The sequence below is a fragment of the Orbicella faveolata genome, unplaced genomic scaffold, assembly GCF_042242905.1.
Source record: "Orbicella faveolata isolate gen_17 unplaced genomic scaffold, um_ofav_v1 contig_12, whole genome shotgun sequence".
NCBI classification, from domain to species: Eukaryota; Metazoa; Cnidaria; class Anthozoa; order Scleractinia; family Merulinidae; genus Orbicella; species Orbicella faveolata.
The window spans coordinates 3,388,145-3,411,631 of record NW_028301539.1 but is presented as its reverse complement, the minus strand read 5'-3'; the positions used below and the strand labels follow the sequence as shown (position 1 = coordinate 3,411,631).

General features: G+C 38.4%; 1 protein-coding gene and 3 long non-coding RNA genes across 4 annotated transcripts; 1 reads left to right on the top strand and 3 right to left on the bottom strand.

Moving 5' to 3' along the window:
* Positions 1–18: 18 nt before the first annotated feature.
* LOC110063761 (protein-S-isoprenylcysteine O-methyltransferase-like) lies at positions 19–5,202 on the top strand. The gene is made up of 3 exons (XM_020770756.2): positions 19–338; positions 1,889–2,332; positions 3,531–5,202. The coding sequence occupies exons 1-3, from the start codon at positions 86–88 to the stop codon at positions 3,740–3,742; spliced, it is 909 nt and encodes a 302-aa protein (XP_020626415.2). The 5' UTR covers positions 19–85; the 3' UTR covers positions 3,743–5,202.
* Positions 5,203–8,877: 3,675 nt separating this feature from the next.
* Positions 8,878–10,518, bottom strand: LOC149116132 (uncharacterized). The gene is made up of 2 exons (XR_016203924.1): positions 10,288–10,518; positions 8,878–9,354 (listed from the first exon to the last, which is right to left on the bottom strand). It is a non-coding gene; the product is annotated as an uncharacterized LOC149116132 (long non-coding RNA).
* A 5,239-nt stretch (positions 10,519–15,757) lies between these two features.
* LOC110063717 (uncharacterized) lies at positions 15,758–17,694 on the bottom strand. The gene is made up of 2 exons (XR_002298261.2): positions 17,143–17,694; positions 15,758–16,040 (listed from the first exon to the last, which is right to left on the bottom strand). It is a non-coding gene; the product is annotated as an uncharacterized LOC110063717 (long non-coding RNA).
* A 1,795-nt stretch (positions 17,695–19,489) lies between these two features.
* Positions 19,490–20,407, bottom strand: LOC149116131 (uncharacterized). Its single transcript, XR_016203923.1, has 2 exons — positions 20,148–20,407; positions 19,490–19,737 (listed from the first exon to the last, which is right to left on the bottom strand). It is a non-coding gene; the product is annotated as an uncharacterized LOC149116131 (long non-coding RNA).
* Between the last annotated feature and the right edge of the window lie 3,080 nt (positions 20,408–23,487).

Genomic DNA, 23,487 nt, shown 5'->3' with positions numbered 1-23,487 from the left:
GAGATATTGGCTACATTCTAGGTCTGAACAACGTCTAACAACACTTTGAAACGAGAATAGGAGATTTGTCCAGCGGCAGCTCGCAATGAAGAATACTCTTCCCCCTCCCCCCTCCCCTATGGGACAAAAAATGTCGGCGAAATTAAGGATGATTTTAGAGGGGAAAGTAGCGATTTCGTATTTCATTGCTTATATCCTCTTAGTTTTAGCAATATTTCAAGGCAAAAGTGTCACGGAAACATGGCGCATTGCCACAGGAAGCGTGATTCTTGGTTTGAGTTTATTTGTGACTCTTTTTGTCCCATATTCTTCGGTTGCCAGGCGAGCCTCCATGTTAGGTAAAGTTTACTTGTTGTCTCGAAGTTTGGAAATCTGTTGTGTTTTTAAAATGCTTATGCATTGTCAACGTAGCTTAAGGACTTTGTTAATTGCGCGGATTGTTAGCCCTGCTTGTAGATTTTCTGTCAATGTAAATTTCTGATTTTCCTCGGCGAGCTAGATCATTTACAGGCAGCTTGTATTTGGGTAAACAGACAGACAGATGTCATCCCACAAGAACAGTCAACTTATCCCTTGTGAGACATTGAGACATATGTAACAGCCAATAAATCCAGTTGCAAGTAAATGTGAACATGTCACAAAAAATATGACATGACCTAATTCGGTATGAAAACGTCGCAGGGTTTGTTCTCAATATATCATTTAAAGTTTGACAGACGGTGATGCAAATTTCTGCACCCAAACTACAACACAGTTGACATCGCTTTTAAAGCTGCGGCCAAACGATCACAATATTTCAATACAACATTGTTGGCGCAAGATGTTGGGCACGTAAAACTTGCATTGGCCGCCCAGTTTCGACACGCATGTTGGGTGTTGTTGGCTCAAATTTGACCATTTTCAAACTTGAGCTGACAACACCCAACATGCTACAACACGTCGCAACAGGGTGGCCAAACGTGCACAACATGTTTTGCTCAACAGTGTTGCAATACGCTGCATTGAAATGTTGCAATCGTTTGGCCGGGGTTTGAGGAGTCTGAAAATGTGTTTGACAAGTACAGCTATGTGGATGAAACTTCAAAACAGGAGTTCCTTAGAGAAAGTAAACTCTTGTTTGAAATTTACACTGTACTACATATTTATTGAATGTCGACACTTGATAACAGGAAAGTTAATGATCTTTTTGTGACATGTTCATGCTTAAATTCAAACAGTTAAGTTACATGTATCTTTGTTTGAATCTAAGCTTTGTCATCAGTTTTGAATTTGGCAGATTGATTCTCATAGATCTCAGATGTCACTTTGACATCTGAGTGATAAAAGTGAATTGAGTGATAAAAAGACCAACTTCTGATCACAGAAGCTAGATCTAGATAGGCAGTATGGTAGGTTCAGTATCATTTGAGTTGTAGTATAAATGCTGTAATATATGGCTAGCTTCGTGAGTTGGCAAAATGTACCAAATCCTGCACTGTAATTGGCTTCCCAAGCGGGCAATAAATGGTACTATCTTGCCCGCTCTGGATTACTTGCAGTGTCCTGCATAAAACATTTTTCTGAAAGCCATACAATAAATCCTTTATTGACCAAGCTGGTCAGTCAAGATGGCTGGATATTGGCCTCATTCTTTATGGACCTGGACTCTGTCTTGGATCATAAACACACACAAAAAGAACTTGGCCAATATCCAGCCATCTCGAACTCATGCTTGGTCAATAACCCACATAATATTATATATTTTCTTTGTTGTCATCAGGTAGCATTTTTGGACACTAGATAACAGGAAATTAACACACACAAAAAGAACTTGGCCAATATCCAGCCATCTGGAACTCATGCTTGGTCAATAACCCATATAATTATATGTTTTCTTTGTTGCCATTAGGTAGCGTTTTTGGAATTGCCCTTCTTCTAAGCTTTGGTGAAACAAAATGGAGGTATTTTGGCTGGTACTTGGTGTCACTCTCGTTCTTTCACTTCTCTGAGTATGTCATGGTTGCAAAATATTGTCCGGACAAGTTATCTACGGATTCATTTCTACTCAATCACAGTCCAGAGTATCAAATTGCCGCAGTTGCTAGTTGGGTTGAGTTTGTCCTAGAGTGGTGGCTTTTCCCTCAGATGAAGAATTTGTTACTCTTAAGTTTTCTGGGTTTGCTCTTGATGGTTGGAGGGGAAATTCTACGAAAAGTCGCTATGATAACAGCAGAATCTAACTTCACACATCTTATCCAGACCAGAAAGGAGAGAGGTCATGTTTTAGTGACTCATGGAATTTACAGTCTCTGTCGACATCCGGGATATGCAGGCTGGTTTTGGTGGAGTATAGGTAAGAAAGCAAGGAGCAGCATTTCTTATCTTGATTGTAGAAAAAGAATACAAAATGCTGCTCTTACCTGATGTAAAATTAATGCAAATACAACTACTCAAGTTTCATTGGGCCCTTATTGCCTCGTGGCTTAATTTTTCCTCACAAATGTTTACTTTCACCCAGTGTTTGCATTGATTAGGCTATGTCACTGTACATAGGAATTGTGATAATGTCCTCCCCTCCCCTCCCCTCCCCCCTTCCCCTTCTGCCCCAGATATCACTCTGCCAAAAAACATATAAGGTCCCAAAAACACTCACAGATGCAAGAGTCCTTTCATTTTGTAGCCCATGGACATATATTGCCGGTAACAATACCTCTTGAAGAAAGACGCATTATCATGATCTAGTTTTAATTTTGTTTTGTTTTGTAATTCGTATAATTTCTATGTTGTTACGCCATGGTCAGACACCACTGAAGATGTTCATGTAGTGATTAGAACTTGCTCTGTATTTCCATTGGAGTGATTGATCATCCACTATGCAGCATTCTTCTATGGGCATAGAATTCCTGTATACAAATATTTTTGAAATGCAAAATCAGTATTGGTGATAAGCCCCTCTCCCGAGAAATAAGGCTCCCTGAAAATAAACCCATAAAAAAAGTGCCTTGAGAATGAAAACTCAGGACTTATTTCCCAAATTTTACAGTGGTCAATGGCACCATAGACATGTAATACAAGCAAAGAGTATGGATTGTGAATGGTAAATGCCAGAATCTGTGAGAAGGCAAGACTAAAATTTTTCTTTGTAAGCTTGAGGCATTTTGACTTTTTAAATTGTGAGACCAAGACTTGTAAGTGTTTTAGGCACGAGTCGTTCAGACTCTAAGATGTTCAGATGTCATTTATAAATAGCAACAAATCAATTCAGTACCCCATGACTTTCTTAGCTTTGCAAAAAAGAGAGACTCTGAAACAGCTTGGTGAAAAAAAAAGCGAGACTGCAAGAGGCATGTAACTGCTTAAAAAGCAAGACTGTGGGACTCATTCAATTTGATGAAAATTTACAGGACCATGGAAATTTGGAGGACCATGCACTACCCCTAAGAGTTATAGCTAAGTGCTGGTCTTTGTATATACTACAGGCCTATGTTACAGTGTACTTTACAATGCTGTCATTAATACAGCTAAAAGAACCTTTTGTTTCAATTTTGTAGGAACTCAAATCACACTAGCTAACCCAGTTTGCCTTGTGGCATATGTGTGGGCTTCATGGAGGTTTTTCAGTGACCGCATCCATGATGAGGAAATCACACTAATCTATTTCTTTGGTGATGACTACCTGGCATATCAGAAAAACGTTACAACTGTAGGAGTACCATTTGTCAAAGGTTTTGAGTACACTTCAGAAAAGGCAGATGACTCTTAACTGTGAGTTGTGTGTTGAAGTTGCTGAGAGGTCATTGAAGAGACTAAAAAAGCTGACGGTTTTATGAGTCGTAAAATATAAATGTTTATGCTTTTACAGGGTTCGTACGGGTCCTGGAAAGCCTGGAAAGTCCTGGAATTTTATTGAGGCATTTTCCAAGACTGCAAAGTCCTGGAAAGTTTTGGAAATCTGTTAAACTCAAGTACATGTAATAAAATGAAATGTATGGCAGACAGTAAGGAGGATTAACACTGAGATTTTGGGAATGAAAGGTTTGATGTAGGCTCGATTACCAGTCACTGTTCGGGAAAGGAGCCCGCGCTCCTCCCTAGACCAGACATGAGAGAGCGGCAGAAATCTAGCCCAGGGTTAATGTGAATTTTACAGTCCTGGAAAAGGCCTGGAGTTTTGTTTCTGAAAAAGGGTATGAATCCTGTTTCACAATGATGCATAAGTGCATATAAGAACTTCATTACCAAACCAGCGCCGTAGGGTTCTTCTGTATTTTTAGGAAAAGTAACTGAAGACGTTTTCTCTCAAGGTCTTGGAAAAATGTTGAAATAAAGTCAAGGAAATTCTACGTTTCTGCTCGGGTGCAATAAATGCATACATATATGCAGCTACAATTATTTTCATCAGACCATCTGATGGTTGCTTCATGAAACTGAAGCTGGGATAAACTCTACATGTTTTCTCAATACATGTGTTTTTTTTTTTGTTTGCTTTTCTTTGTAGTGTTATATACTGAGTATGGTCCTGTTGATGTATACTTCTTCTCATGCCATATTTATTAAAATTATATCTTTTCTTTTCCCTTGCTTTTTTTTCTTAATGTTAATAGTTCGACATTGCTTTTTTCCTGTGGAGTATTCCTTTTCTCAAAAAAAAAGTGAACCCCCTCACAAATTTAATGGATCCATCCCGTACGAGATGGACAACTTTCTGTCACAGACTTGAGTTCAAATTGAATGCGTTTAATGCCTTCTTTCGACAAAAAGTTAGGGTAGTGCTAGAGTGGATGCACTGCAATTATTACCAGAGAAAACATATGTGGCTTTTCTTGTTTGTTTGTTTGTGTTTTACAAACTCGTTATCTAATTAAGGGAGGGCGTTTACGCAAAGAAGGCAATGAATAATTGTGACAGGGTGATTAGTTTATCGGTCAGTTCAAAACGTAGACCTTGCAAACTGCACACAGCAGACTGCAAACCATGCAGACTAAGCAGACTGAGTACGTTTTTTTTTTTCTTATTCTTGTTTTTGCATTTACTTTTGACTCGCATATTTTTTGGTTCTGTTCAATTATATATCGGAGTGTTTGTTATCCACAGGCCGTGCAAACTCGGCGGTATGTGACTGTTGATGCGTTATAGATTTTGCAAGGAAAACTCCCTTTAGTCCTGAATATGCCTAAGTAAAGCTATTTTAAAATGTAGAAATAAACTTCACATGTGATGTAATGTAACATGTGCATTTTCTATTCTTGGTATACAGAATGTAATTCCAAATGGCTGTTGGAGTGTGACTGCGATCACGCCAAAAAAGCCTAGCGCATGGAAAGATCACAGAAAACCGAATAGCATTTGAAATTCTCAGTGCAGTACGGTTGCCGTGATTAGTTGATGCGATGGTTAATTTATCTGTCCTTATGGCTGTTTGTTTTTCATGGCGATTTAGACTACGAGTGGTCCCTCTTTCGCTTAGTCCATCGTACGTGACGCATAAGAAACCTCGAGGAGAAAATTTCACGCGAGCATTTTTTACGCGAGGTTTACTTACGGTCATGTTCAACTAAGCGAAAGAGGGAATACTCCTGGGCTAATATGGCGATACTGTAATTTGTGTAGCAGAAGCGATTTGTGGAACAAGGTCGCTTAGAGTCTGACCTCGCTTTGCTTTATGAATCAGTTAAGAGGAAAACGAAGACTAAGAAAATCGATAAAAAAGAAAACACAACAACAACAACAAATTGGACAAAATAAATAAAACCACAAACCCGTCCAAAAATGACGCAATTTGCGCCTAGAATGTATGGAAGTTTATTTTTATGCTTGATTTTAGTGAATTCAGGACCAGTAAAGGGAATTTCCCATAGAAAGTCTATTAAACGCGTGAATCAACAGTCCGATGTTGAGTTTGTGCCGCCTGTGGATAGATAACAAACATTAGGACATATTGAGCACTATTTTGTCACTAGAGGCGAAAAAAGTGAGTCAAGTGTTAGAAAAAAAGTACTCAGTCTGCACAGTCTGCACAGTCTGCACGGTCTGCACGGTCTGCACGGTCTGCACGGTCTGCACGGTCTGCACAGTCTGCACGGTCTGCAGTCTGAAGTCTGCATGGTCTGCAGTCTGAAGTCTGCATGGTCTGCGTTTTGGTGTGACCGTTAGTTTATGGTGTTGGAATTCAAAAGCCCACTTGGTAAACCTTAGAAGTCCATTGCCTTTGCCTACAGTGTAGAACTATCGTACAAAAGATTGTGTTTTGGCGCCTTGTACAATTAATGTTGTATTTAGAACAGAGGCGCAAGTATTGGCGAGTGAAACTTGCATGCAGGCTTGCGTTAGACGGGCAAACGGGCTCGGAAGTTGCCTTGCAAGTGCACGCAGGTTCTCATAAAGCCATTTCAATACTACGGGCTTTCATTAGGTGGCCAAACAGTGAAACACCGCCGCTGATTTGTATATGTAATAGGCTACATGCTGTCCAATTTGGAGTTAATTGTATGAAAAAAAAAATTGAGATCGTAGGCCGAGTCAAATCTGGCTGTCAGAGAATTTTTTTGGAACCCAATTATTTCCAAATTATACTAGGATATAGTCATATTTTTACACCCGCTTTCAGTGTTACTTGCATAGGCGACATCTTAAGACCATCTTTCGACATGCAATCTCTCGACATGCTATGTAAACGGCTGAAAGACCGTTTAACTGTGAAACTGGCGATTTTTCTTGGTATTAGCGGGAAAAAAATGGCAAATAAAGGATACATACTGGCCTCAAATGGCTGAAGACGATTGTGGACTTTGCATGTTTAATTCCCGATTTACGGGATAAATCAAACTATTTGAGTGTAGTCGATCGGCTCCCAATAGTGACTTCCAGTAGAATTGGGTCGTTACCGCCTTTTATATTCGAAAGGTGTAAACATTCAAACAGTCAATCTATCCGTCACAGAATGACTTCTTGATACTCCTAGCCTTATTCTGATCTCAAATAAATCCATCTTTCATGACTTAAAGTCGAGTTCGACCGTAAAGAAGTCCGTTGTGCTTACATATTTGACGTAGGCAGGTTACATAGCATGTCGAGAGATGGCATGTCGAAAGATGTCGCCTATGCACGTAACACTGAAAGCGGGTGTAATAACATGATGCGCACGGAGCTTATTAATTTGGACAGTTTGGAAAATTAACAAATAATCGTACGCTTTCTTGTATGGAATTTTGGACTGGTAATAGAATTAGGAATTTGATCCTTTCCAAAAGTGAACGCAAGTCAAAACAAGTACACGAAAGAGCCTTGGCCAAACATTGGAAATGTAAGATGAGGGTCCACAATAGGGTTCTCAGATCCCGCTTTCCCGTCCATTTTTTCCTGTTATCCCACCATCCCGCCATTTTTTGCCTGGAAATCCCGATCCCGCCCACTTTTCAAAGACGCTTCTGCGTTAATGATTAATTTGTTACATTAATAGTTAGTTAAATTATTAACTCAGAAACTTTTTAAAAATAGATGTCGCATAAAAGATCAAAAAAGAATTCAATGGGTAGCATATAAGTAGGCACAAATGATTGTAACGTTTCTTTTTGTGAGCGGTTTACTGTCAGTTCTGTTTTCTTTTATTCACGTATCAGTGAAAGAAAAAGATTGTTCATTCCCATATTCAAGGGATGGCCCGTAAACACACTTGATAGTTTCTTTCAAAGCTTTTAGCGTCTTCACTTTCCTTGAAATCTGGCCTCAGAACGTTTCTTTCTGAATAAAGGCATTCCTGCTCGCGCATCCTTTTCGTAATATATGGTGACGCAATTTATAATGTCGCATACTTCATTCGGTGAATCACTATCACTGGCACTCAGTGTGGCCAGCCTGGCCAAAAACAAGACAAGCGCTCTAGAAAAGGTCAAAAGACTGAAAAAACTAGAAAGGATCGGGGGGCCAAGATTATAGTTGCAAGAGTCGAAAATGTCGGAAAGGAACAGATGTCATTGATGTGTAGCTCGGTGGTTTAAGCAATTTTTTAACGCGCCTTTGGCGCTCGTTATCGCGGCTTCGCCGCTTTCTTATCGCGCTCAAATTGCTTAAAAACGTAACCGCCAAGCTACGCAGGCTACACAAATGATCGCAATAGGACTTAAAGAGCTCATGCAGTCCTATGATACTAAACAAGAATGAATACATTTAACAGAACCTGACAGACTACAGAACCGTTACTATTCATTCTGTCATTACTAGAAACCTGACACAGCTATACGCACAAAAGGTTTGGTTCTGCCAACTTGTGTTTTTTGCGCTAGTCAATAACAATTTATGAGGTCACGTAAGAATTGAAATCCTGTATCTCGCTCTGTTCCCCTTGCGAATCCCGCATCCCAACACCATAAAAACGCGAAATCCCGCTCCCGCTCGCAATTGTAATTCCCGCTTCCCACCCCCGTTTTCAGCTCAAATCCCAAATATCACGGCGAAAAAAAGCCAAATCCCGCATCACCAAACCTATTGGGGACCCTCTAAGTTGAAGTCCCGGGTCTACTTGCGACTCCATTTGGTCAGGCCTTATATGATGGGGTGTTTAAAGCCCTCAGTTCATTTAACACATACACAAAAATCAGATTCCTTCAAAGAAAAAAAAATTGAAGTGTGTTTTCATGTGCGCGTATAATAAAATGTGTCTATTAAACCTCGATCTATTCAACGACAATACAAAGCCGAAGTGACCTGCAAAAATGCGATTTATAGATAACGAATAGCCCCTCTTTTTCTTAGTTCGTCAAGTTTTGCACGACAGAACGCGCGAAGGAAAGGTCGCATAATTAACAAAAAGACGCCGCGCGTTTGCGCAACCGTATTTCAACACTCTCCGTTCAATTTTAATCACTTATTTTTATTAACACATATATAAACACAGCTTTTTAATAAGAATTAAGCATTTTTTTTAATATCAGACAAATTCATTAACCAGAACGTACGTGTTTGCCCCAAAGGCGAACTTCTTCATAACTCTTTATAAATACTTCTGCCCTTAACTTCCCAAATTGACAAACAATACGATAAATATATTATACAACAAAAACTGCTTTCTTATTTCCGTTTCATTGTTTTCACAGCCAACTTACAACAGTAATCTTCCCCGTTGTTCTTTGTTCAGTGCGAGGATAACAATGGTTCACCGTTTCATGATCAGATTATAAGCCTAAATTATAAATCGGATTGGCCACACAATCTTCTTTCAGTCTTGTCATACGATATCCGGGAAATAGACGCCGCGACCAGTGACGACAAACATTTCATCAAAACATGCGTGAACGTCCGTGACCTTGGCGTGAAGTGTCGTGTTGCCATGGCTACTGTCTGTCAATCTGTATCCCAGTTTCGTCCGGCAACAAATTCCTATGATAGGAAAAGAAAGCACTTTGAAATGACAGGAAACATTAAAGCAACCCTTACAGAAGTGGCTCCACTCCTATTTTCTTTAATACTCTTGTTTTGAAGCGACGCGGTCAAGGATCTGTTTCACGAGGGAAGCCAAGAGGAGGCGTTAATTAGACGTACTGAACTAAACTTCTGAGCCGAAATAAAACAGTCCTGATCTATTGACTTTACTATACGGGCTTTTCGCACACGTTTTCAGTACACAGGCAAGTCCGCTAAACATGTTCAATATGTCAGTTTGCGTAAGTCGTTTAGCATGGTTAATAAGTAAATCATATTGGTACATACAAACTTAGCTGTTTTTCAAAAACAAAACCACGAGCTATTAAAAAGACGATCTCTACATATTTAAATCCCATTTCTGACGAAACTGAAGTTAACTTTTGCCCTATTTCAAAGCCTTCACTGCATGGGAGGAGTTCTTTAAAGTTCTTGTCACCGGCACCTACCCAAGCTATTGCGAGATTTTAAGTACTTTTTTCTCTACAGTTCACAACGTTACGGCACTTTTTTTTTTCTAGTTTTACAAAAACTTGTCACTGAGATTGACTTAAAATTTAAGAAAATGTTACGAACAAACTCAATTTTAGACCAAGGACATTGCTATTTTAGCTTAAGAATAGCTTTTGCATTAAGCAGTCTGAGTAAAGAATACTTACTTCACTTCTCCTTTGTAACAATTCAAGTAAAACAAAATACTCCATGCAGTCTAAATAAACCCTTAAAATGACCTACACCAGTCCAATGCACATGTGTTATAACCATAGCATAAATACCTATTGCTGTGTGTTCTCTTTCAAAAATCTGAAAACAGCTATATATAGATCAGAGCAGCTGTTACAATTTGGAGAACAAGGTTTTATTCTTACTATAAGCAAAGGAAAAGCTTACCATCTGGGTCTTTGTCAATGTTCGTTTTCCCCTTCGACGGCATCTTCTAGTCCGCCAGCGAGTACCAACTATACAAGGGCTTCGTTTGGTGCGCGCTGGCTTTTGCACTCGAAGAGATAAACTGGTTCCTCCTAGCTGAGAATATTTCCTCTCATTGTGTCCATCAGAGGAGCACTCAGATTCTTTGAGGCATTCAAACAGAAACAAAGTGATAAAGAGATAAAGCACAAAAATCGTCTTAGCCGACATGACAAGATGAAGTACTGACTTGACTCGCTGCAGCTATCTATTTGAAAATTTGGTATGCCAGAGTGTTTATTGGATGTGCTATTTATACTTGTAACGACGTCGTGTTAATTTTCACTAAGCTGTTAAATAAACAGTGGTATAATGTTACGTACGAAATAAAATATCTCAGAGAAATACGCATAGTATTTAAAAATAAGCAAAGCTGCGTTCAGTCAGTCCATATTTAGTTTGGTTATAGAAGGTTCTATTGCTGTGCCGCTTTTTGGCAATAAAGGATAACAAAACGATTACAGGAAGTACGTTACTTCCTCGCCACGATGTAGAATTTTTGTTTTACTCCAGTAAAAAATTCTTACCTTGCGGAAAGAAATGCGTTGTGACTTTACAACCGGATTAGTTCTGTTCTGAGTCAGTTTATCGTGTTTTTATCGTGTGTCGTAATTTACAAACAAGAGCGCAAATTGATTGACTAATTGGGAACAATTAACAGGAAACATTTATCGTTTGTCGCACTTTTCGGCGGCTGAAAATTCACGACAAAGTTTACCGTAATCGAAATCTTCTTTTCAAAACTGACTGAGTACAAAACCAAACCGGGCAGGTTTGGTTTGACTTCTGGACCCCCATTCGGACCACCTTCTGGACCCCCTATTGTTTCTTCCGGAAAATACGGGCTCTATTTAATCACTGGGCAAAATGTGAAGAACTAATGAATTCAAGCAGCATTGTGAATAATGTGATGGAATAATAAGAACTTTGCGACAAAAAGAAACACTCAAAAAGAAACACTCCCTTCGGAGCATCTTTATTGATAGAGAAGCCTGGATTATGGCATCTACGAACTGTGAAACGCTCTCGGTCCACAGCTTTTACGTTTGGAAAGTGCACTTCACTTAAAAATTGTTCACGAATTCATTCATTTATCTGCATTTCTTGCCATTTTAACGAACTGCCTTTTCCCTTTACATACTCTTGTGTTCTTTGCGGAGGTCGATTAAAATCTCTCCTTCTAAGGTGAATGAGCGTTTCCTGTTCAGGCCATGGTTCAGGCGTGAAGGTTCCTTGCAAACTTGACTGATATGGTATAGCCGACACATATTGGGAAAAAAACTACAAATCTGCTCAAGTAAAACAACTGTTTCGAACTGTTGTTACTATGTTCAGTAGAAGATTATGCACTTGTTTGCGCTACAGTGAACATCTCACATCTACATCTCACATACAGACCGCCGAGTGATGACTGACACATTTCACGAAAAAGCCAATGCACGGCACTAATACTACGAGACCACTAACCTGGGTTAGACCACGCAGAAAGGTAGCTTAAAATTGACCTAACTCGGTTAAAAAATCTATTGTTCTTCAATTTATTTCCATGGTAACCATTAACCCGGTTTAAGTTCAATGAAGTCTTTAAGTCTTTAATAAGTATACTCCTTAAACAGTGGAACTATACTAGGAGTTTAAAATAACATAATAAAAGCACGTAATAAATAATTACAATATGTATATATACAATAAAAATTATAAGTTAGTAAAAGATAAGATAAAATAGATTAAGTATAATCTCGTCGAGACAAGTTAGGACGTCTGGATATACATTATACAAAAGATTTAATGGCTGCAAGAGCAATAGTCTTAAAATTATTTATATCAACATCTTCATAAATAGGTAAATTGTTCCATGCTACTATTGTCCTTGGATAAAAGGAAAACTTATAGACATCATTTGATACACGGATTTGTTGGAAAGGACGACTGTTCAGTAATCTGGTGGCCCTTGTTATTTCGCGGACTTCAGGAGGAAAGCTAATACCAACATGTCCCATCAAGATCTTGTAGAACATCGTAGTTTGAAAGAGGAGTCGACGATCTTCAAGAGAGTCCCAACCAAGATGTTCGATCATTGGAGTAACATGACTAAATCTTGAATAGTCATTTAATACAAATCTTGCTGCTCGGCGTTGAACCATCTCTGTTTGAGTGATGTTCTGTTTGGTGAAAGGGTTCCAAGCGCAACACGCATATTCGAGTTTTGGGCGGACTAGCGTGCGATACGCCGTATCTTTGACTTTAGTATCACAACCACTTAGAATACGACGCAGTAGCCCAAGAGTAGAATTTGCCTTTTTACAGATCTGATTGATGTGCTCGTTCCAGGACAGATTGTCTGTCACGGTGACTCCAAGGTACTGGGCTGAGGAAACTCCAGAAATGGGCTGGCCAGCCAATGAATATTGGAATATAGTTGGAATTTTCTTACGCGTTATACCAAGTTGATAACACTTCTTGACGTTAAAGTTAAGTTGCCAGGTGTTTGACCAGAGTGACAATTGAACTGCCGAAAATTGCGGCCACATCACGATTTTTCAGTAACCCGGTTTTTAAAATCGAAATTGATTAATTAGAAATAACCCGGTTTAGATAAAAGAACAAGGAATAATCTATATACTTAGGTCTATATATTTAGTGGCTCGTTTGGCTTGTTTGGTTCGGCAGTGGATGAAAGAACAAGGAATAATCTACATGTATATATGACGTTAAGTCCTACGTTTAAATATTTAGTGACTCGTTTGGCTCGGCAGTGGATGGCAAAGGAGCCAAACGAGCCACATTGTTTGGTGGATGATTAACAGTGGCCCCGTATTCTGTAGTTTAGCCAATACGGAGCAACTGATTACTTCATCGTGTTATGTTCTAAGTTTAATTTGTTTAAATCAGGAGCCCGTATTTTCTGGAAGAAAAAATAGGGGATCCATGCAGATGGGTGTCCAGAAGGGGGTCCAGAAGGGGCTCCAGATGGGGTCCAAAAGGGGTCCAGTAGGGGATTCAGACTGAGGGGACCACGTTTTTGTACCATCCCTCGACCTCATGAAAATTCAGCAGAAAACTAAGTAGTTCGGAAACTTTGGTCAAATTTGATTCCTAGGTTCATTCAGCTTTTCTCATTTTATCTACTTTATCGTCGTCTTTTCTGTTTTGTCGCTGAGGGGTGATTAAAAAGCCAGTTTTTCAGGATGTATAGCTTGAGTTCCTATAGCCTGTTTGGCTGTCACAAATATGACCATTAAACATTTTTGATGGCGGTCGAAAGTGTTTTAATGGAGGAATAAATGTGGTCAAATACGTTTACCGCAAGATTTTCTGCGTAGACACCGCCAGATCCAGACTTGATTGCATTAACGTTACAGTCCATGCCAACGCGGCTCAAAGCTCAGTTTTGTTTTCTAGATGATTCAAACTACCATTTTATTCAGATACACGCATATGTTCTCACTTAACTCTCAGCAGTGTTAATGAAAAGTTATCTAGCTCTGGGTTCACATGGCCATGGATGAATATCTATGGGTAAAAACTGGAAACTTTCTTTGTCATTTAATACTTTCACAGTTGACCGTATTGTTCTTTGATAGCATAGAGTGTCAAAAATAGTGTGGAGCCGTGCCTAATCAGATTTGTGGTTCTTCGAGTTTTTGAATTGCGTCAAGATAGCAGCGATTTCTAGGGTTGAGTTTGTAGAAATGTTGTTGTTAGTACAGGTCATATCTAACTTTTGCTCTTCCAGTTTGTATTTAAACAACAGCTCTTTGATTTTCTGACGAAAACGGGACACCTACGTCACTTGGGACAAAATGCTGTGACCTGCTTGTAAAGGAAATGTCAATGTTGTTTGTTTTGGATGATCTTAGGGTTTAGGGTTACCTGCACACAAAAAAACAAATTTTATTTACAACATACCATTCGATTGATAACTTCACTAGTTTTTGGACTACTTTAAATGAATGTTATATTTGTTTCCCTATTGCTAAGATTGTCATCAGTGCTCGCTTTCAATTACTTCCAAAGAACCCGAGATAGTCTAAATAGAGAGACTGAAATGGCTGCACTACAACATAGTATAGGGGAACGAAGTGAGATTTTTTTGCAATTCTGAGGCTATCTGAAATTACTTGGCCTTCAAAGGGTCATTTGAGGAAGTATTAGAACTGATTGAAATGTACAGGATGTGCGTTGTTCAGCCAATCAGGATATGCAGGCGGCGATTAGGTTGTACTTAACCGCAAAACGTCGCCTACTTGTTCGCGACGAAAACATGCAGGTAAACTCTGCGATTTTTTTTTTTTTTTTTGGGGGGGGGGGGGGGGGGGGCTCGTGCATGGTGCATTTAATTGTGATTACGTTGTACATGATCCTTTCATGGTTGCCAGAAAACTGCGATAGCTTGGTGCATGTAGGTTTTTAGAGATGAACAAAGCAAAACAGTTAGAATTGGGCCCGAGGAACTGCACGTCCGGTGTTATGATTCAGATCTGTTGTGACATAGTTTTGCTTGTTTATCAGTCGAGGCTCAAAGCGGCTTAACGATATCTTTCTCCAAGCCCTCATGCGTCAGCAGGTGCACAGTTGTTCTACAGAATGACGTCGGAGAAACCTTAATTTGAATGGTATGAAAAAAGAGTTGTATAGAATGATTTGGTCATGTTAAGCCATTGTGCATTCATAGCATCCGACAAATGGAGGAGTGGAAGTCTTTGTTGAGTGCTGTATGTGTTCTACCCGCCTTTTTATGGTATTTACATCCCCTTTACTCCTCCTTCCTATTTCCCCTTTTTGAAGCCAACCGTGTAGTTGAAAACCATGCGTCAACGATTTTTTCATTTTTTTTTTTTTTTTTTTGTGCGGTTTTGTTTCGTGTTTTGTGTGGTATATATACTGCGAGCAGTTAAATATAAAGATCTCTTCTGATCAACTGATAATGTATACACACCCAATTGGGATACTCCGTATTGTCAATTTTGCGTTTATCTCACTTTGTATGGTATTCGTAATTTTCAATCTCTTTCCTATTTCACATCTCACCTTATAGGGAGACTTTATGTGTTCTATATTTTTAGCAGTTGTATAGCGCTACGGCTGTGTAAAAGCAAAGTAAACCCAGATATTGCAGAACAGTTCTCTCACAATGGCGAAGTAGGAAGCTATTGTAATACCGCCAAACTTGACCTTCCCAAGTTCAGACAAAAAAGGATTTAAAATATCAATGAATTTAGCAAATGAATGTTGTGCTAAAATCAAATGCAGACGCCTTAATTGAATAGTTAATACATGAGGACTAGCCGGGGATATTAGGACAGATTTGTTAATGCAACATTACTCAAGTCCGAATTTTCAAAGCCAAGTTTTAAGCTACCACCTGGTTAGCGAATCACACTTTGAGGTATTTATCTTTTACTTTTTAATTTATTTCCTTGTTTCATTTTTCTTTACAAGCAATGACATGCTATCTAAATCTTGATGAACAATCCTTTAACGGTCATAAAATTATAAACCGTCTTGTCATTCAGCTATTTTTTCTGAGTCCTCCGGGAGGTCTTGGTCGCAGCTTCCAGCACTGTTTGTCTCGCTCTCAACGAAACGTTACCAGGACTTCTATATGCTCAAGTTTCTGTTCTTTTGAATCAATTTGTAGTCGTTTCTTGTCCCATCGCTGGTTCCTCAGTGAACTGAAACGCACAAAAACGAATTAATATAATTTTGAATAACCTATTGTAATCCTTCATCTCGTTGTTATGTTGCATTGTGACATTATAAAATGTTTGTAGTTATGTTGCTGTTACAAACGTTGTTTGCAATAAATATGTACAAAGTGCAAAGTGAGTATTTCCTCGCTGCTTTGTCTTACTTCCGGCATGCATAATTAAAATTATCCAATTTTCCGCGAAGTCTTAACTGGAAGGTATAAATTTTCTTTTTTAAGTTCGAACTCAACACAATTTATATATTTTAAGAGTTTTTTTTTTTCACGAGATTAGGGAGCCAAACTCTTATGGTAAAAAGTGGGTTGGGGTTTTCCTTTGTTCGATCACATTGGAAAGTTAAAGAACATTTCCAAAATTCCTGTTTGTTGGGGATAGCTTGATCTTTTAACGGACCAACTTTGACTGAGATAGGACAAATCGCCTTTGAGTTGTAACTCTTCAAAGTCCGAAAATGGCAAACACAAAGTGAGAAAACCGCCATAACATCAATTAGCTGTCTATTAATCAAAAATTCTTATTAGAAAACTGCTGTGTTCTTTTCTCAGTGAATATTTACTGTTCTTGAATTTTCTTATGTTTTTTTGTCTGAAAGCCTGTAAATTGAATTTTTTTTTTCATACTGAAGGTACACGGTAAACTTAACTTATAGCTGATAATTCAGTGCAAATAATAACTATGTTTATCAGTAGTAAATTAGTGATAAGACTGAAAGAAAACGATCAATTAATCAAGACCAAAGTTTAAAAGGAACATTTACTGTGATTGTCACACTGATGTAACGCGCTGTTGTCCTTAATGACCTTTCCACGTTTTTAATACGTATTAAGACAAAGTTAAAAACAGATCAATGCGAAACAACGACAGCATTGGAAAATACCATGGAATTAATTGATTACAAACCAGACTTAAAGGGAGAAGAAGGATTAGCCTGGAAAAAATATATTGAGATGGATTCTAAACGACCTAGACTTTTAGTGAAAAGCAGATATATTGTGCATTGTGGAAGTCGGCAATTAAGGATAGATCAGTAATATTTGGAGGCTGCTTATTAAAAGGGGTACTGCACCTGAACTTGTTGGTCCTGTTTGTGAAAGAATCTTCGGCCAGTTCGGCATCTTCGTACACGCCAACGTGCGCCAACAATACATGGAAAACGCTTCCAAGGCTGAATGTGCGAACTCTCCACTTCTTCCGATAAAGAATCACCGTCAGTTTCCTCGCTTAAAGACGAACTTGAATGTAAAAGGAATAAAGCTACAATAGAACATAAGAAAATATAAATCTTTGGCGACATCATGTGTTTCAAGGCTCTGAATTGCTAAACAGTTCTATTCAATGTCTTATCATGCACACAAGCTTTATTTCTTTTATACTTTAATTTCAACGTGGACCTTTCTGATTACGCTATTATCTTATCTTCTCATGATTATCGTTGGCATGCTTCCTTTGCCCACTAGTTTCCTTTTCTTTGGCTTTGTCTCCGACATCTATCTATTTCCATGAATACAGTAGTTCCTTTATGTAACGCCCAACTTGAAAACCTATATTCATCTAACAGAACAAAGTACTGAATGACTTTGTTGACATTGATTTCAAGAAGGACCGTTTCAGGGATGTCTTCAATAGCTTTTAATCCTCTCAAGTTTAATTTACTTGAAGAAAAATCTTCATTTTTTAAATATGAACCATTCAAAGAACTTTGACATTTACCGGAAAGTTCAGTGTTTGGGACGGGAAGAAGGCGGGGAAAATGACAAAGGGGCAGAAACACAACTTAAGTTGTTTGAACGGACGAATTAGATGTCTACTCAGTTATATTTTCAACATCGCTTAGTTTCTCTAAATACGAGGAGACACTAGTTTCCTAAAATATTTTATTCAAACAGTTACACCTGCAATCACAAGTCAAGTTGGAAAATCAATTTTATCCGGTTTTGAAATTCGAAATAAATTTTAAGGACTTCTTATTTGCTAGAGAATCTTTCGATATCCACCAAGCACTAGCTAACGTTTAGTTGTTGCTAAATGATTGAGGAAACGCAACGAATATTTTGTAATGTTTCGTGAACAATTACTTAGTCTTCGCATATTTCTAATCGGTAATAATTCAGCCTCGCTTCCCAGCTCCGTAAACCCCCAGCAATAAACTTAAATTCCGGGAATACGAAGTTAGAAGTTAAGAGACACATGTTTCCCACTTGTAATTTCGTTCATTGGCGACTTTATTTAGTCAGGATTTCAACGCACGCGAATTCATGATACGTCGGCGACGTTGAAGTAGATCAGCCTGCTTCTAATTTACGGGTAATAACTATTTTGGGAAATTTTCAGGGTCAATTCAGTTTTCGAAGGAATTAAATGAAATCCATGAATTCTATCTGTGGTAAAAGCGCAAATCACTGCGAGAAATATTTTAGAAAATGACTTTAAACATGTTCCTGGTCTATAGCTATCGACTGTTTTTGAACCACAACCTCTTGGTCGAGAGAGGAAAAGACAACATTTTCCCGGCTGAAGTGTATACGCCAACTTTGGCTAATTTCTTTACTATTTCGACTAATATATGAAGCGTGGATTGATATGCCATGAAAGTTCGTCTCTCTCCTTGAATTATCACTGAAAGGGCTTTGAAAAGCTCGTCTTCCCTGAGCCGTCATGCGCGGATTAGATAAACATCAATTTGGAAGCAACGTCGAGTTGACACCAAGTTTCCGTTAAATTAGATTGAGCAAAGCTAACACTCTTTTAAAGACAAACAAACCACCTGTTAGACTTGGAGTTCGTTCATGAGAAGTCAGTGGAGAGATCACTGTCATCCGGCAACTTATGCTATCTACAATGCATTCAACTCATCAACAAAACAAGTGAGCTCGTGGATTACCATCCGTCCCTTTGCTTTGAGTATTATATTTAGTACGAGAAGGGGAAGAGACTTTCAGTTCTATACAGATAGGGCGCTTTTAGAAGCTTTCTTGATTAACGAATGATTTACGCGAACAAAATGCTTTCCACGACGGGCTAAGCCAGCTTACCTCGGCGACCGTCAGCTTGCTTTGTTCGATGATCTAACGAACTACACTGTTTCTAACCAAGGCGGTAGCTAGGAATAAATTACGACTGAGGGAATGTCCATGAAAAAATTAGGACTGAGGCAATGTCTATGGTTTAATTGCCTTCCTGTAGGTATTTAGCATTTTGTTTTTACTTTCCCCTTTAAAAAGGAAAGTACAGAAACGAAATCATGACTGAGGCAAGTGCCTCGATCTGATTTGCCTCACACTGGCTTCGGCCCTGCTTACAATGTACGTCTCTTACCCTTTTATTTGTCTATTTTTGTGAGGGATGGGGACCGTTGCATTTTAATTTCAGGCAAAGCAACAAGTTTTACGAAGTAATAACGGCCAGCAAATCTCTTGGTCATACATCATATCGGGATAATTTTATTGAATCGTAATATATATGTGACCGACACTGCTAATGTCTGACATACACTGAAAAAAAGTTCATCTTATTTCTTTTAATTACGTCTTGCATGGCTATCAGTGTTGACTCAGATTTAGGTAAGAATGGCTCAGTTTAAGTAGACATAAGTAGTTGTTATCTTCAGAATTGGTCAATAATTCAGTCCATCGGCTTTCCCCTGTTCCACACATCCGTTGGTCTGAAAGAGAAAAAATTCTTGTCTATCATTCTCGATCCCAGACCTCCGTGTTCTTGACAACGCAAGTTTCCGTCAGCTATGCGCACTGGAAATAAACTCGCGAATCGAAAGGATTTCCTAGTTCGAACTCAGTTGTTCCTGGCCCGCATTTTACTAGCCTTCACTAAAGTACAGAACAGTTTAAATCTGGGGAAATTACTTCCATGTGAAACCAATTTCCCACATTTCTGATCTTAGTGTTCTCGAACGCCCACAGTACGTTTCAAACATTTTTAATACGGTAACTTTGACAAACCTAACTGACATTGCTTGATCTTTCAGCAAGACTAGCCTTTGGTGGCGCGATCACGGATAATTTACGGAAAGATTTTAGCGTCAAGTGACTGCATTCATACAAAACATTCGAATACCTTAAATTTGAAGTTCGTCCAAGTCCTCGCTTTCCTTGACCGGGTCGACATCTTTGCGTTCTGTACCGCACACCCACGATACAAGGAGATCGTTTCCAAAGTTGGGCATTTAAATCTGGATCTAACGGGCCAAGACTGCTTTTTTCGTCCAAAGACAAACCAGATTTGAGAAGAAACTGTGAGAATATTACTAAACTTGCTAAAATACTAATTTTTAGCAGCATGACTAATAAAGACGACTCGACTAGCTGAAGACAGGCTGAATAAAAATGAGCTTCTATCAGCTTAAATAATATTCGAGTTGTGACTAAAGGCTCAAAGTGCTAATCAAGCTTTGTTTTGCAAAGCGGAAAACTTGGCGGCCTTCATGTGTCCATTTTATGATTTACAAATGAATTTTCTAAAGAAAAGTATTCTTTAGAATTTTGTACCACTGGATAAAGGGCCCCTTTTGAATCGCTGTCTTTGTTAGGTTCGAAGTAATTATCTCTCTATTGAGCGAGATATTATCATACTAAAAGATGGATGCAATCCACATACAAATAGTTGTGTTAATAAAACTTATTTTACAGAAAAACAGATCAGATCTGGATAAATCCAAGCATACTCTTGTAGTTATAAAATATTTAACAAATGATCATAGGATTTTGAAACAGTAAGGCTCTTTGCGCTAATGAAGATAACATCGTTCAATGAACTTAACGACTCTGTCATTTGCTGGTATTTGTTTTTTCTTTCCCATCAATTTACGCTTATAATTATCAACTCTATGGACTCATTTGAACCCGAGAAACAGATGATCACTGTTAATCGAACTCAGGAACCCTACAGAAACCGAAACATTTTACTGAAAATTGCGTAAACCACAAACTAGTAAAAAGTAATTATTAGATCGCAAAATATCTTCTTAAATAAATGTTTTTACTATCTACCCAGAGTTTTCGTCAATTGCATATATTGGCTTATTATGCCACGCATGTATAGGTTGCTATTAATTAGAATGTTGTAACCATCAGATTAACAGCGTTTTAGTTTAAAAATCTGCGGGCAAAGTTGACAGACTTAAAAAGGTTCGTCTGTTTGGTCAATTTCAACTTTGTAGCGCGCGATTTGTCCTTTGGTTTGCAGTCAAGAAAGTTAGCATAACTGTTAGGGATTGACATACATGCAGTTGTTAGAGAAAATTGAAGGACCCAAATTTTACGGTTATTAAATTAATTAAAATCCATGCTTCTTTTTTCAGATGTTTGCGCATATGCAAACACACATACTTGTATCTGACAAAGGTCAATTTCTTGAATAAAAACTGAAAAATGTAAAATGTGCTTGTGGCAAACTAGCAAAATTTAGTGAAGCTGGCTTTTATTAAGGTTGGTTTCGATATGATCGTTATACAATCAACCTTCCAAAAGGTGGGCAATCTGGCTTACAACTACCAGTTTTCATTTGATCACACAATCGCTAGAGAATGGAAAAATATGCCTGAGGGGACCTAGATCACACAACGACGCAATTTATTCTGGTACACACTTTCAGGCATTGCAACGACCGATACAATTTGTAGACCCAGAGAGGTTTCCAGTCACTAAGATCGCTAGAAAGAGCTCTTGCCTATCTCAGCACACAAAACTGCGATCGATCGATACGCCGGATGGTCAGGGATTTCCACTACTGATTGCAACGGTCGATGAATGTTTTTTTTCCAGCGATGGTCGCATCTCAGCTGGATTAACCAGCTTATAGGCACAGTTTTTTGTATCCCTTTGCGGTGATCTTTCGTTTTCATCCACTCTGGTTAAAAGTGCCAAAATTTGCCGCAAACACCTTTCTCAGAGTTCAATCATGAGAGGAAAAACTCTTTTTCTGTCAGTGTTAATCAATTAATTGTCTTTTCTCACTCGAACAGATGGAAGTTTTGGTAATTTCTCCTTAACGATTTTCTTAGGGGAATTAGGCAAAAAAGCCCAATGACACCTTTTTGAAAGCTTTCAATGTGGTCATAAAAACAGCGAAACCTTTTTATTCGTCAACGTACATCCTCTATACACATGTTTATGAAATGAAGTAATCATTAAGGTTATAAATAAAAATTCATCTGGATGTAATGCGGCCAATTTCATATCTGAGAATGAAAAGGTTGCTCAAAAAAATTGACAGTTGTTGACTTTTACTTACCCTTCCTCTTGCAATGCATTTATTTATTTATTTATTTATTTATTTTTTCATTTTGGTGGCCTGTGTAATTTCTTTGGCATAAATATTCTGGCTAAATGCTGTTCCCAAATGTTAGATCTGAACGGGTAAAATTAGACTTTAAATTCGACGACAATGCCCTGGGACGACAGAAATATGCATGTATGGATATAACTCGATGTTTGTGTGCTCGGTTTTTTAAAACGGTTTTCCTTAATTGAGTCGGCCTCAGTCATTTTCCCAAGTCATTAACGTTCTACGCAATTACAAGTTGACACACGCGTTTTATTACTTCACCCTATCCAAAATTCGCAGTTAGCCAATCAGAAGCTTTAGCTGCTGTTTTATATCCTACAATATCAAGTCACACACCTGAAATGGCGGGTTTTTGTCGAAGTTATCTGCGCGAGCGGATATTTCATATTCGTTTCGAGGAAAGAAAGATCGGACGATTCATGATTTTTTTGGAAGAATTCTCTGCTGTATTAAAAAAGGCTTTATTTTTAAATAATTTCTTTTGAGGACAACCATGCGAAAACTCAGAAGCGTAAACAAAACTCAGTTGGAGGTTGAACGCATTTGATTGGTCGAAAGACCTCACCGATTTGTTCTGATCGGTTATCAAATTGAACGTTGTTATTTTGCGGCACTACGCCGGAGAAATTTGAAAACGCAACTTTATTTCTCCAGTTAGGCCTACAGTCTATACTAATCTGTCTCGAAAATGGAGCTTTTCGAAAACGCTTTTCAAATGGGAGGAATTTGAAAACGCCAGCTTTGCGTTTTAGTGTGGACCAAAAACATTTTGAAAACAGAGCTTACGATAATCGTATGATCTCCCTGCGCGAGCTTTCCTCAAACACTTATCTAAAATGACCGGCAATTTTACTTTTTTCAAATTCTCCGGCGTGGTGTGGGCGGAAAAAATGTTTGATGCGTTTGCAGAGTGAAACCTCCGTTTTCAAATTCCTCCGGCTTGGTATGGGCGGAGCCTCAAACTAAGTGAAAAAACAAGCTGCTTCGCAAAGTTATTGGACAACTTTAATAATTGAATTACATGTCATTAAGCTTGCTGTTCTGAAGACGTTTATTGGATTTACATTGTAATCTATGTGAAATACATACATCAAAAATAAAGAGCAATTTA

What these genes read in the sequence shown, in the direction of transcription:
- LOC110063761 (XM_020770756.2), top strand. Translation starts at nt 86, where the DNA reads ATGAAGAATACTCTTCCCCCTCCCCCCTCCCCTATGGGACAAAAAATG. An exon ending in CAGGCGAGCCTCCATGTTAG is followed by an intron (nt 339 to 1,888) that starts GTAAAGTTTACT and finishes TGTTGCCATTAG; the next exon opens with GTAGCGTTTTTGGAATTGCC. An exon ending in CTGGTTTTGGTGGAGTATAG is followed by an intron (nt 2,333 to 3,530) that starts GTAAGAAAGCAA and finishes TCAATTTTGTAG; the next exon opens with GAACTCAAATCACACTAGCT.